The 12,787-nt window shown below is 42.8% G+C and overlaps 2 protein-coding genes across 2 annotated transcripts; both read right to left on the bottom strand.

The window, feature by feature from the left end:
- Positions 1 to 1,935: 1,935 nt before the first annotated feature.
- prcp (prolylcarboxypeptidase (angiotensinase C)) lies at positions 1,936 to 8,541 on the bottom strand. The gene is made up of 9 exons (XM_057050196.1): positions 8,289 to 8,541; positions 5,870 to 6,010; positions 5,697 to 5,798; positions 5,306 to 5,487; positions 4,919 to 5,076; positions 4,597 to 4,769; positions 2,850 to 3,017; positions 2,594 to 2,781; positions 1,936 to 2,486 (listed from the first exon to the last, which is right to left on the bottom strand). The coding sequence occupies exons 1-9, from the start codon at positions 8,448 to 8,450 to the stop codon at positions 2,258 to 2,260; spliced, it is 1,503 nt and encodes a 500-aa protein (XP_056906176.1). The 5' UTR covers positions 8,451 to 8,541; the 3' UTR covers positions 1,936 to 2,257.
- A 703-nt stretch (positions 8,542 to 9,244) lies between these two features.
- rab30 (RAB30, member RAS oncogene family) lies at positions 9,245 to 12,594 on the bottom strand. Its single transcript, XM_057050205.1, has 5 exons — positions 12,435 to 12,594; positions 11,515 to 11,613; positions 11,358 to 11,441; positions 11,089 to 11,272; positions 9,245 to 10,847 (listed from the first exon to the last, which is right to left on the bottom strand). The coding sequence occupies exons 2-5, from the start codon at positions 11,605 to 11,607 to the stop codon at positions 10,597 to 10,599; spliced, it is 612 nt and encodes a 203-aa protein (XP_056906185.1). The 5' UTR covers positions 11,608 to 11,613; positions 12,435 to 12,594; the 3' UTR covers positions 9,245 to 10,596.
- Between the last annotated feature and the right edge of the window lie 193 nt (positions 12,595 to 12,787).

The raw sequence follows: 12,787 nt of genomic DNA, 5'->3' as shown, positions 1-12,787 counted from the left end.
AGTTCACAATTTGTGCGGGGGAAGAAATGTTGACCTTAAGAAATCCGGGTATGAAACGTCTGTGGTAAACAACATATTTACAGGAAGCGTGTTAAACATCTCCAAAAGGCAAATATGCCTCCAGCATTTATCCAAATGTAAGCCTGTAGATGGAATTTTAAGTGAATATAAAGATATACCCTTTAGATGTATTTACTTATTACCTGATTTATCGGTTTGTCCTTCTCCGACTCCTTTTTGAATTAAAAAAGGTTAATAATTTAAAGACAATTGGGGTGGGAGGTGAATTATTTAAGAGATGGATGGAGACAAAAGTGAAACTGTTAGGGAAAGAGCAGCTTTCTTATGCTAATTTTGTTGAAAGAAGACAGTGAAAGCACTGATCTAATTATCTCTGGCCTGTAGCAAAAGTCTGCCTCCAAAAAGGAACCCAGAAAATCTCAAATCTGTGAGCAACCGGGTTTTTAAAGCAAAGAACCGCTCTGTTTAGACAGCTGGCAAATGAAAGAGCTCCCGATTGATCTCGGTTATCAGTTGGAGGAACTGGACTCGGAACATTTGACATGATCCAGCGGGCGAGTCCGGAGCGTTTAACAACCCCCGTCTGTCTCGGTCCAACTCTGGCATCGTCACACTCAGCATCACAAATATATCCCCCTTTTCCTGCTCACAGTGCTGGGGCTTTTGTGCTGGCGAGTCATTCATGTCGCCGGGCGTGACGCGCAGATCCCGGAAACAAGATGCTGTTGTTGCATTAAGTGCCGTTGGCGAGGTGGGGGGTGAGGCGGATCAGCGAGGCCCAAAAAGCTCAAATATGAGACTTGAAAGTGTGGGGTTTTTGTTTTTCTCATAGAATAATCTAAAATAATCCATCTAGTTAAAAGTGTGAACAATTTTGGGGACTTAATGCATCCATCCAGAACCATAACCTCCTCTTTGTCTCTTGAGGATTTACTTGTTCGGCAGAACCGAACCCCGGTGTGTGTGTGGGTGTGTGTGCATTGCTCGGTGCACCAGGTTGTGACAGACACACAAGTTCTTCCTACAAGTGTGTGGTCCCCCGACGGAGCAGGGACTTCAGGGTTTGGGTGGAGCGAATACTAATAACACCTTTGACTGATGGCCAGTGTCACACACTTAGAAAAGGGCGGCAAAATTAATGACCTCTCAAAGTCCTGAGAAAAGTTTTGGACGGCATTTATTGGCCGAGACTCTGTCCTCCCCCACGTTTAACTAGGCTTTTTCTTCTCTCTCTCTCTCTCTCTTCTTACCGAGGAGAAATTTCCGTCAATCCTGCAGGAAAATGTTGTGAAGTTGGGCCGGTGCGTGGTGTCCGCAGGGTTAAGAAGTTTACTTTATCCTTCATGTCAAGTCTTAAGTCTGACATTAAAGAAAAAGAAAAGGGAGGGGGGGGGGGGACTTGACACTAAACTACAAAAGGTTTCTTGGTCGCTGCTGTTTCCTGCCTCCATCCACCACCTCGCTCTTAACCTCCCATCAAGCCTTCTCGACCTCTCCGGCACCACAGGAGCTGTATTAATATTATGACCGGCAGGGGGGAACAAACCAGAGTCTACGGGCTGCTTTGGTGTTGCAATTTAGAGCCTTAATGGCAGGCAGAGAATGAATGTGCAGCCAGGGCGTCCCACAGGTTGTCCACAGGGGTGAGGTCAGCAGGTGTAGCTGCAATAACCTCCCACAATTCACTTTATTGGCTCCCTCTGATCGGGGTCTTATTAAATCTGAAGCATATGCAATTGTTCCTGCGAGGTGGAAGTAAGAGGAGAGTCTCAGTCTCTCTAAAACCTGAGAGAGTCTGCAGAGCAACAACAGGGGACCTCCTGCACGATTATAAGGCAATTTGAAAGATTATCCCATCATTTAACATGTTGCTTTTTCAAACACCTTTAAAGGTGAATCAGACCCAGTTCATCATCCAGGAACAAATCAAGTTTAATAATCCAGTCAGTAAACATTGACCTTATCTTTACTGTAAACACTGACAAATATATTAGCTCCAAAACAAATTGGTGGACTTGAACCATTAAAAATTAAAGCAGGATGAAAAAAGAATACGTAGAAAAAACACACTGTAGCATTAACAGCTGATTTCTGCATTAAAAGGTGCAGCACAGACACACTTTGTTAGTTAAAATCTTTGGTTTCACAACTGAATGTGCAGCCGTCACACAAATTAAAGCGACATTTTATTGGACTTCATGGACATTTTTTTCCCCCCAAATTCTATTTCATGGAATTAATGCAGTTTAAAGACCGATGCTCTGTGAATTTTTTTAGCGTGCTTGATCCACTTGTGAAAATAGTTCACCTCCAACGCCCGAGCGGCACGGACTGAAGGCGGGTCATGGTCGTTGGTGTAGCGGAGGTCTAAGTGATGCGCTCCATCGGGGATCAAAATGGAAATCAGAGAATCTGTTATGTTGTGATTCACTCCTCCAGCTGACCAGGGGTCCAGTCCTCCGTTACTGGAACACAGCAGCCAAGAAACTCAGATTAAATATTCTCTTCACAGTATGAGAGCACCAGCTAGATCCAGTTGGGTGAACAGTTGAAGGTGGTGGGGTCAGTTTACCTGAAGATGATGTTGCTGTGAGCGGCGATGTCCTTCCCTCCGTAAACTGTTCCTGCCCAGTCAGCTCTGGGCCTGGTGTCGAACCTGGCATTGCAGTCATCAGAGAAGGCCTGGAAGTTCCACTCCTCGGGCTCAAACATGTCCTGGATGCCGTCCGTGCACATGGGCATCACCATCTCCGTGCAGGCCTGCAGACGAGGGGTTGGACAATGACATTCTGATGGATGAGGTGGAGAACAGACGCATCTCTGCACACCTGGTAGAACCAGCCGAGGAAACCCAGGCTGCCTGTTGCTGTCTGGGACGTGTTCAGACAGGGCGAGCTTCCTGTGTAGTTGTAGTAGACCTTTGTTGCCTGGGAGACGCCGTGCAACAGTTGGTAGTCAGGTACGGAGCCGCTGAAGGACAGATACTTGCAAACCGCCTTGAAGACATTAGCAAAAAAAAAACAAAGTTTGAGGGCACGGTTACCGTGCGTTTTGGCAGAGCTTAAACATGTTGCGTTGTTTCATGAAAAGGTTGTTGTCTCGCGGCTCGTAAAACATTCTTGCACATAGAAAATGGTGGCGCCTGATTTGCATGTGGAATTCCTTTGACTGACCTTGAATTTACTGCTCTGATCTTGGCATGACGGGATAAAAGCGCCCATTTACTCAAAGCCAACGTGCTAAATCATTGAAAGTGAATGGTTTTCTGTCCCCGGGACCCCAGCTGATTCCTCAGAATCAATCGCGTGGACGATAAATATTTGAACTACGGCGTTTATGTTTCATTTCGCTGCGTGTTGTTATGGTTGCGGCGGCGGCCCTGGCTGTTGTTGGGGACTCTTTGTGAGTACAAAAACGGAGCTTTCTTGTTTGGAGGCTGGAGGGGAGCTGCGCTGCTGTGGAGTTTGTTACTGAGGCTTTTGTCTGCAGGCTGGGGAGGAGTTGGTGGTCGATATGAGGAGGGTTGCAGACATGTCCGAGCAAAGATTTATACTGTGGAGAAAAAAAAAAAAGCAACTGCTCCAAAGCATCTTCTCCTTACTTTTCAGATCGGATTAGGCTTATACATTCATCTCTGCCAACAGATTTCCCTCTTCTAAGCCCTCAATACTCCGTTCTCACACTCACCCAGATAATCACATTAGCTTTGTCATTAAAAAAGCTCCTCTCTGCACCCACTGCCTACACTGCTTAAACCACCCATCGGGGTCGTATATATTAACGACCAGGAGTCAAAAATCCCCCAAATGACCATTTAGTGTTTATTTCACCATCTATTCAGAGTCAAACAATAAACAAGCAAATAAAAAATACATCATGCATGTGTAGGTTTTTACGAGGAGACCATTGTTCGGGGGACACTGGAGGGGTTTTAAGGTACCAAACAAAGAGTAGGGGGTCAATAGCAGAGCTTGGTTTATTCACGTGATGTGGTTTAATCTGCTGCACCTAATTTAACCTCTGTGGTGTCACCAGCTCCTTTACACCACAGAGAATGTTTCAGTGTTAGCTAGATTCAATGGCTGCAGGTGATTTTCACCTTTTATTTTTATTTTCTGCCTGGAGCTCGTCGAGTGCTTTGTTTTAACCTCCCGAGGAGCTGCTCTGGGTGAGAGTTCCTCCTTCTGTGCTGCTGTGCCAGCGTTCCGTGAGAGCAACACCTCAGAGCTCTGAAGGAGTGTGCAAACGGGTGGAGCACCGGCGCACCAAAAGAATGGTGGTTTACTTGTTGCTGCTCGTCTGAAGTATACTTACAATCTCCAAAGCAGCCGGCTCCTTATGAATATTAATGGAGTTAATTGACAGCCGTGATAAACAAAAGCTTGGAAGGCCACAACAAACACTTGTGGCACAACAGTGCGAGTCTCACATTCATGGCAATTTAGGACAAAGCTGTCAGGCTGATCAGGCACTTAACCAAAAACAAAGCTACAATTATGTTCCATCAAACCACTAAATCCAAATCAGCAACTGGGTGCTCATTCTCTAAATGCTCCGAGTTGTATCGTTATGTACCTGAATGGGCCACGGAGGAAGAGGCTGAAGGAAATTGGCTTCATAAGGATAGTCCACCATGGCCAAATTCACCCAGGTCTCCTGAAGCCAGTTCTTGAAGCCGGCAATATCACTCTTGCTCTTAAGAGGAGCGCATAAACCAAATTCCTCCGACAGCCACTGAAGGCCAGATGCTTGTCAAAAGGAAAAAAAGATACATTTTATCATGCTGCAATTTCTTTTTTCATGTGCACAGCATTTCCTGAGCCTACCGAGCTGTATTATTGAAACCAGATGATGACAGTGGCAGGAATAACGGAGCCATCATTACAGTAAGACTTACCAGTAGAAGAGACATTTTCAATAGCCTTCCATGACATCCGGATGTTTTTATCACAGTCACTCCCGCTTTTGGCAAAGTCCTGTGTAACTATTTTATAGAAGTCTCCACAAGGCACCATCCCAGGAAACTGCCATATTGGTGCGGAGGATGCCAGCGCCCTGGAATCAAATCAGCAGATATTCAAATATGCATTGATTTTCTTTTCTTTCATCACAGAATAATTAGGTGACAGAGAGGATGCCCCTGAATTGCTGACTCAAACTCCCAAGACTTTAAAACCACCCCCACCTCTGCTACATGGTCATTAGGATCAATAGGAAGTCCTTTGAGCAAACCTTAGAAGGAAAAAAAGACCCAAAGTACCCATCAACTATACGAATATCCTACCCAACCACTATATGAGGGTATTTCATCCTGAACCAGGCAGCGAGCATCCCTCCATAAGAACCTCCGACTGCGATAACAGGACTGTTCTGAGCTCCAGGGAAAGTCGATTTCAGGTTCTGAACCAAGACTGCAAAGTCTGCCAGGGCCTGTTCTGAGGTCAGATAGTTCAGGTGTTTGTTGTCCTGCAAACAAATGAAAAATAAAGTACTTTTGTTGGTGTTGTGCAAACAGGCTCGGCCGCTTTCCAGCTCTGGTGCTCACAAATGCAGAATATCTTAACAGCCACTGGGCTCAATGATGACTTTTTTAGGTATTTAAACTTAAATATTCAACTTGTTCATTTCTATTAGGCAGCGAGAGCTTTAAGTACACTTGATGCATCATCACTTACACTATAAGAGTCGGCACCAAATGGTAGCGACTCTCCATAGTAACGATGTTCTGCAAAAACCAGCATGGCACCAAACTCCTCTGCAATTTCCCACATAAAGCCCTAGGAAGAAAACAATGAGAGATGTTGGCTGGGACTTTCAGTGCATGCTGAAAAGCAGGTGGCATGCTCACGGTATTGTTGCAGAACCAGGTGATGTCTCCTTCGTTGCCGGTGTAGAAGAAAATAGGTCCTCCTGGCTGCTGCCAGTGTTTGTCAGCAATGAGGTATCTCTGCTTGAAGGTGCCATCCTCCAGGAATCCAAAGTGATCAATCTGTTATGTGAAACAAATGGAACAGAAAGGTAAATGAAGGACCATGAGAGCTCCGGTAGGCTGGTGACATTGAACTGTGCCAGATATAGTGAGAAGTGGCAGAGCAGACGTTTCATTAGAGGTTGAAATAAGGTCACATTTGTTCCAGTTTGTATGAGCTTTAATCATTTCATTAAACCTTGAGGATTTGGGTCAATCTTCCCTTTTTTAAAACCCGTCCGAGTCTTTATTAAACAACAGCAGAAAGAAATGAACTATTTCACAGAGATCAGCACAAAGCTTCTGCTTTGAAAGTGCCCCAAACACGGAATCCAAACTTTTCTTCTCCTTTTCTTGCTCACTTCCTTCTTCTGCGGATACAAAAGAGCTGCAACTTTAAGAGCCAATGACAGCAAAAGATTCAAGGGCCTCAATGTGCTCATTCAAGCTGCGATTCCTCAGCGCTTGGCAGAGATTTTAAGTGCGAGGCAACCATGAGACAGATAACATGAAGAGCAAAAAAAAGAAGCTACATTGCTTTAAGTCAATGCATAGTTTGATTTATCTCCTTAAAAAAGTCAAACCGCTGCTTGACAGACATGTATGTCAGCATTTAGAGTGCAGGACATGTATGTTTTATGATACTCAAATCATTTGTGGAAAGCCAAATTCACAACTGAATCCACAAGAGATTAAAACTGGTTACATAAAGCTCCTTCCCTGCTGAGTACTTTCACCAAATCTGTATGCACATCACACAGCAACGCTTTCACATGCTTTCATAAAAGAGGAAGTTCACATCCTGGTTACTTGCGCCGCCAAGTGGCCACCACAGGAAAACCTCCCATTTAAAAATGATTTAGGATATCACAACTGCTGAGGCCGCACTCTGAGTGTTCTAACACACACTGTTGTGTTGTTTTCTGTGCCAGGACGGAAATAGGTACAGCACAAGCTCCTCAAGTACAACAGGTCATCTGGAGGATGCTAACAGATGCTTCCATTTATTGTCTGGAGGCAAACTATAGAAGGGAGGAGGATTTCCTCTGGACACCATCATCGTGGGGTCTCCTCACGACAGCTAGTCCCATACGGAGAGCAGAAAGGAGCAAATGGCTGATGGTTGTTAGGTAAAACCAGCAGATCTGCTACTGAGAAACAGCGATTGTATTTGTTGGACTTGTTGAAAGATAAGAGGCTCTCGTTGGTTTGAGTGGGCCCCCTCAACCAAAAAAGTGCAAGACAGTGGATGTTGGACAGCAGGAAATTCAAATCTTCAGTTCAAATTGGTTGATGAGACAGGATATTTCAAACTGCTAATTATATTTAGCAAGATATGAGAAGTTTCTTATTCTAGTGGCGTAAACAAATGACTATTGATGACTATTCATTTGAAAAGCACATATTTGACGACGGAGAGTCTGTTTGCACAAAAGACCCACTATTACAGACATTATTTATACTTCTACTTTTAGTACTCCTTCCTTTTTCACAATTGTTTTGTCATCTGGGGAAATTTCATTAAATAATATCTTAAATGTTCAAATAGAACTGAAAGTGAGTGAGTGGTATAGTGTTACAAATGCAAGCACTGTGATGTGCAATTCAAGTTAGACAGGTATAATTTACTGTAATTCATGTCAAACAGAATCAGAAGGATTGCAGCTACATGTGTGTAACATGGGTGATCAACCACAATCTTGTGACTGCATGAATCAGCATCACATGTCATGACGTTATGTTATGATCCACTTGTGTGAGCAGAGTCGCAGCAAACATTGAACAAAAATGGATGGAAGATTCAACAAGGTGCACCACAGAAAAGCTTTTCATTTCACATTTGCTGAGCGCTAAAGACCCTGGAGGGGACCTGGAGTCCTGGAAGCCAGACAGGATGGACACCGTAGTAGTGGCAGGAAGAGGCTAATTGTGATGGTTTTCCCTTCACTACAGGAAATGAGAGGGAAACGCATCTATTGTTCTGCAATACAACACAACAGAGCTCAGAAAGAGTTTATTAAAAGATATAAATGAAGAAAAGCAAAATCAGCAAGACTGCTGATACAAATAACTCATTAAGATGTGTAAGAACTAATTGATGACGTTGATCCACACATGAAAAGTATTCCACTGTAATTGGAACTCCTGGGGGATCCGACATGAGATTAAGCATTTTAAAGCAATTAAAGGCAACAACATAGACTTCAGAGAAGTGAAAGATAAAGATCCTCAGGGCAAAGGAACAAAATAATTCACTGCTAGAGAGAAAGCGGGTGCCTTACGTATGTTTTATGCTTACCTTCTGCTCAAAGTATAATGTTTTATAGCTTATGGGGATCCCCGCAGAAGAAGATGAACCCCCGCGTCTGGTGAAGAGCTGGGATTTAAGGGCCCTCACAGCCAAAGAGCCGAGGCAAAAAGTGAGGACGAAAGTAGTTAAAAGTGTTGCCAGAAGTCCCATCCCGACTCCAAACCTCACTGCCTTCAGACACAAATGACAACTGGATGATCCGCGTGTGCTGCCAGGAGCAACTCCGCAAAACAGGAAGTGAGAATATGTTGTCAGAACATTGACAGAAATGTTTTAGGGGGGCCTTGCCCGCTGCTCCAGTCCAAATGTCAGAGTTCTCTTTGTATAATAACTTACATTTGCTTTGATTTCCTTACCACCGGCTAGCTGTACATGCACCCAAACGTAGATACGCTCGCAAGGGTTGCTGGGAGTTGGAGTCGAAGACAACAGTTTTTAGAGCCACAAAATGTAAGACTCAAAGAAAAGTTACTTTTAAAAGGTATGGAACTTTTATTTCAAATTTGTGGGAGTAACTTTACCTGTTATTTGATTTAGGTCGTATTTAGACATTTTAAAACGTTTACAGTGGCGTTATTAACTGGCAACTGGCCAATCACAGCACAGTGCTATTAGCCAATCACGATAGATTAAGGCGGGACAAACCAATTGGAATCGTCTAAATAAATATTAAAGGCAGATGAGGATAAAACGGCTCCAAACTCCCTATTTCTGATAAAAGTGTTTTTGTGAAGTAATTTCCAGCAAATTTCTTGGAACTGGCAGTGTATTAAAATTTAAGTTTAAATTCGCTAAATTCGATTTTTTTTTAAAATATCATTAAGCTCAACCATTAAGTCATAAATGGCAGCATTAGCCTGAAGTTATTGAGGGTCTAAATAATCAATCCTTCACATATTTGGAACATTTACAGTCATCCAATTTAAAATCAGTGCAATCACACATTTGTTTTAGTGTAATTATTTAATGTTATACAGAGTACCTTTTGGGATTTTTCTGTACACAAAGGAAAATAAGTACAATGTCCTGGTAGTGTCTCCTCTGTATTTCCCATATGTGCTGACAAATGCTGTTTACAAGACACTAACTGCTGTTAACTCTAAAAGTAAACTGCAAAACAAAAGGCTCACCTGTCGTAAAAAGGGATTACTGCAAATAAAAAGTATAAAAGCAAAGTGCTGAGATGTACTACAAAATCAAAATGTTACAGTTAAAATAAGAGTGCAGTATATGGCATTGTGCAATACAGTACATTACAGTTATGGCAAACATAAAGAAAATGTTAGACAATGACAATTATAACAAAACATGCCGGACAATTAAGAAATTCCACAATTAAACCATATAATGTCCAAGTTATAGGCCTGCACAAAACTACATTAACATGTACTTTCAAACAAATAAGTAGTGATACACTTTTATGGCTAGGCAGCAACAACAGAGGCCAAAAATATTCATTTCTATGCGTAAAATAGACAGATAGTTAAAAAAAACGTTCACTTCTACTGCTGACAATATCAGAGGCCTTTCCAACTTTTAAACACTACAATTCCAATAACTGCAAGCACTGTAAGTCTGTTAGGAAATAAAAAACAAGGGTCATAGAACACCGGTTCAACATATATATGTTGATTTAGTTTATCTAATTTTTTTTTTTTTTAAAAACACTGTGTTTTAGCAGCAAGAAAAAAAGTCTTCCACTGGAACAAATATTTCACAGTTTGTAATGACGGATGCAAAGAACCACACATGCGTGAAACATTGAGAGCTGCTGAGATGTCCTACATTTGTCAAAGCAACAAAAAAAAACTGACATGAATGATTGTGCAAGAGTTTAGACTAAGTCTGATTTTTTTGCCCGCGTGAATAATTTGCAAAAACCGTAAAATATGTAAACTTATTACCTGCTGGTAATACAATACGTCCTGCACGATGTCATCAGGACGATGTTGTTGAAATGGAATCTGTAACAAACTGGTCACACTCTTCGTCACATAATACTGCGAATGCACATCTGGACACAAAAATCCCGCCATGAAGACTCAATGAAGCCCTACATCAATTCCTGGAAGAGGAAAGAGTTCTCCCTAAATGCAGCATCTTAGAATGCTTCTTCCTGGAAGGTCAAACTAAAGGTTACTAACCCCCATGTTTAGCTTAAAAACAAGGCATGAAACTAGAAATCACAAGACTAAGGAGTAACTTTAATGCCATCTGAGAGGGACGGAGGCATCGGGGGGGCTCAGCCAACTCCCCGTTACAGTCGTTCCTACCGAGTTACCACAGCAACGAGTCACTAAACGACGCTGCAGCAGCTCAGATAACTGATGGCTTTACCTTCTCCAGGCATCGGGGCAGTGTCATTGTTATCAAGCTTGTTCTGCTTGGCCTCCCGAATGAGTTCACATGCCAGGTCGAGGAAAAGTTTCTCCACATTGTCGGACTCTTTGGCTGAGGTTTCCAGGTAGAGCATGCTCTGAGACTGAGCAAAGTCTTCAGCCCGCTGTCTGACAACCTCCCTCTTCTCTGCCAGGTCGATTTTATTTCCTGTGGGAAGATGCAGCAGCCTTTAGTGCACAGATGTAACCAAAAAGCACCCGTCTCAGGTCATCATGTGAGCGGTGACCGTCGAGTAGAGAGAGGTGCAGGTGGTGGCGCGCATGTGACCATGCACATGTGGGTTGGAGGGAAGCAAGAAAAGCCTGGGAGCTATTTATTTAAGGAAAATGTTAGCATGTATTCAGTCTTTTTCCAAACATGAATGCACGACATCAAGCTTCATTCTTACCGACTAATATAGTCACCACTTGGTTGTTGGCATACTGCTCAATCTCCCTCAGCCACTCTGGAAGGCACCTGAAGGAGTCCTCACAGGTAATGTCATACGTAAGAATGAGGGCATTGGCACTACGGTAATAACTCTGAGTAATGGAGCGAAATCTCTCCTGGCCTGCTGTGTCCCATATCTGCAGCTGGAGAATAGAATGTCCAACATGAGTACCCCTCATTAAGCAATAGTTATTCGATTGTATAGATGAATTGATCTTTTCCCCGTACCTTGACCTTCTCCCCCTTAATTTCCACTGTTTTGATCATGAAATCTACCCCAATAGTTGCCCCTTGTCCAGGTGGGAAAAGGCCCTGTAAAAGAAGCCATAACAGTTTAAGATCTGCTGATCGATAACAAGTTCAACCAACCTTGTGTGATACACACCTGAGTGAAGCGGCGGACAAGACATGTCTTTCCAACTCCAGCATTTCCTATCAGAACTATTTTGAACAGGTAATCATAATCTTCCATGCTCATGCTAAACTGTAAAATGCAAAGACAAATACATTGGCAATACATTACTTTAAAAGACAACATGATTGCGACATTGGAGGTCCGCTGACGAGGCCTGAATCACCACAGAAACTAAACCAAGTGGTAACATCGTTATTAACGTACTAAAGGTATAAATGCATCCAACTTATTAAGGCTGCCTACAAACATCACTGGTACTCATCCAAATGGTAAAATCCAACAGCATCTATTAGTCGCGTTGTGGATTTTCGTTAATATTTTTGAGATATCTGATGATTTTTGCTGAGCAGATTTTCAGGGGGCGTGCATCAAATGGGGCATTAAGAAGCTAATGGATCTGTGTTTCTTCAGAGTTCACACACAGCAATATGTGCGTGTGTGACATGAAAACGAAACATCTCAAACTGTTGATTTCGGGATTACTGTGATTGCTGAACGCGAACCTCGTCACCATTTAAAATCTCTCTCTCTTTTTTTTCTTGCAGTTCAATTTAAGTGACATCTGCCGCAAATACACTGCGGATTTTCATCAGCAGTCGCTATTCTTTTATCAAATTCGCCTGCACAAATAGCACAAATAACGCTTTAATTCTGCACAAGCTCCGTGTGAGTTAGCGTCGCATTTCTTTAAGAACAGCCTTATATTTTTAGTCTTAATTTCATAGTCTTTAGGGCCAAGCTAGCAAAAGTAGCAATTAGCAGCAGCTACCGAGAGACTGGCCATTTTGATACTATTAGCAGACGCAGCACAGGAAAAAAAATATATATATATCTAAATCCTAAAACTGAACTGCGTTTCGGCTCCAGGATTATAATCAGGCTGCACTTACCCGAAACTCGGGGATATCCCCGGATTTAATGTTACAACCACTTGGTATGCATAGGTCAGCTCATCAAACAAGCGAAGGATCTGCTGGGCAGGGCATAATTCCTTTGGCTGGCTGTGTGCGTGTGCGTGTGCGTGCGTATCCTCAGCAGCAGCAGCCAGTCTGCGAGAGGGACAATTAATGATGTCATAAGCTCATTTTGTAAAACTCAGCAGCCTTCTACGCGTCTGATAAGCTCCTACTTTGTAACTGTACTTCCTTAACTATCGTGCCTGAGTTGCATTAAACCTCCGAAAGAATTATAAAATTCTGCCAGTTTATTGGCCCCCTATCTCATTCTACAACAGCTACTACGA

The sequence above is a fragment of the Takifugu flavidus genome, chromosome 12 (genome assembly GCF_003711565.1).
Source record: "Takifugu flavidus isolate HTHZ2018 chromosome 12, ASM371156v2, whole genome shotgun sequence".
In the NCBI taxonomy this organism is placed as follows: domain Eukaryota; kingdom Metazoa; phylum Chordata; class Actinopteri; order Tetraodontiformes; family Tetraodontidae; genus Takifugu; species Takifugu flavidus.
This window is presented reverse-complemented; position numbering and strand designations above follow the sequence as displayed.

Excerpts from the sequence above, each read along its gene's own strand:
- prcp (XM_057050196.1), bottom strand. The coding sequence starts at position 8,450 with ATGGGACTTCTGGCAACACTTTTAACTACTTTCGTCCTCACTTTTTGC. Across the intron at positions 6,011-8,288 it reads CATTATACTTTGAGCAGAAG|ATTGATCACTTTGGATTCCT; the intron begins GTAAGCATAAAA and ends TTCACATAACAG. Across the intron at positions 4,770-4,918 it reads TGAAAATGTCTCTTCTACTG|CATCTGGCCTTCAGTGGCTG; the intron begins GTAAGTCTTACT and ends CCTTTTGACAAG.
- rab30 (XM_057050205.1), bottom strand. The coding sequence starts at position 11,607 with ATGAGCATGGAAGATTATGATTACCTGTTCAAAATAGTTCTGATAGGA. Across the intron at positions 11,273-11,357 it reads TTAAGGGGGAGAAGGTCAAG|CTGCAGATATGGGACACAGC; the intron begins GTACGGGGAAAA and ends TCTATTCTCCAG. Across the intron at positions 10,848-11,088 it reads AGTGGTGACTATATTAGTCG|GAAATAAAATCGACCTGGCA; the intron begins GTAAGAATGAAG and ends ATCTTCCCACAG.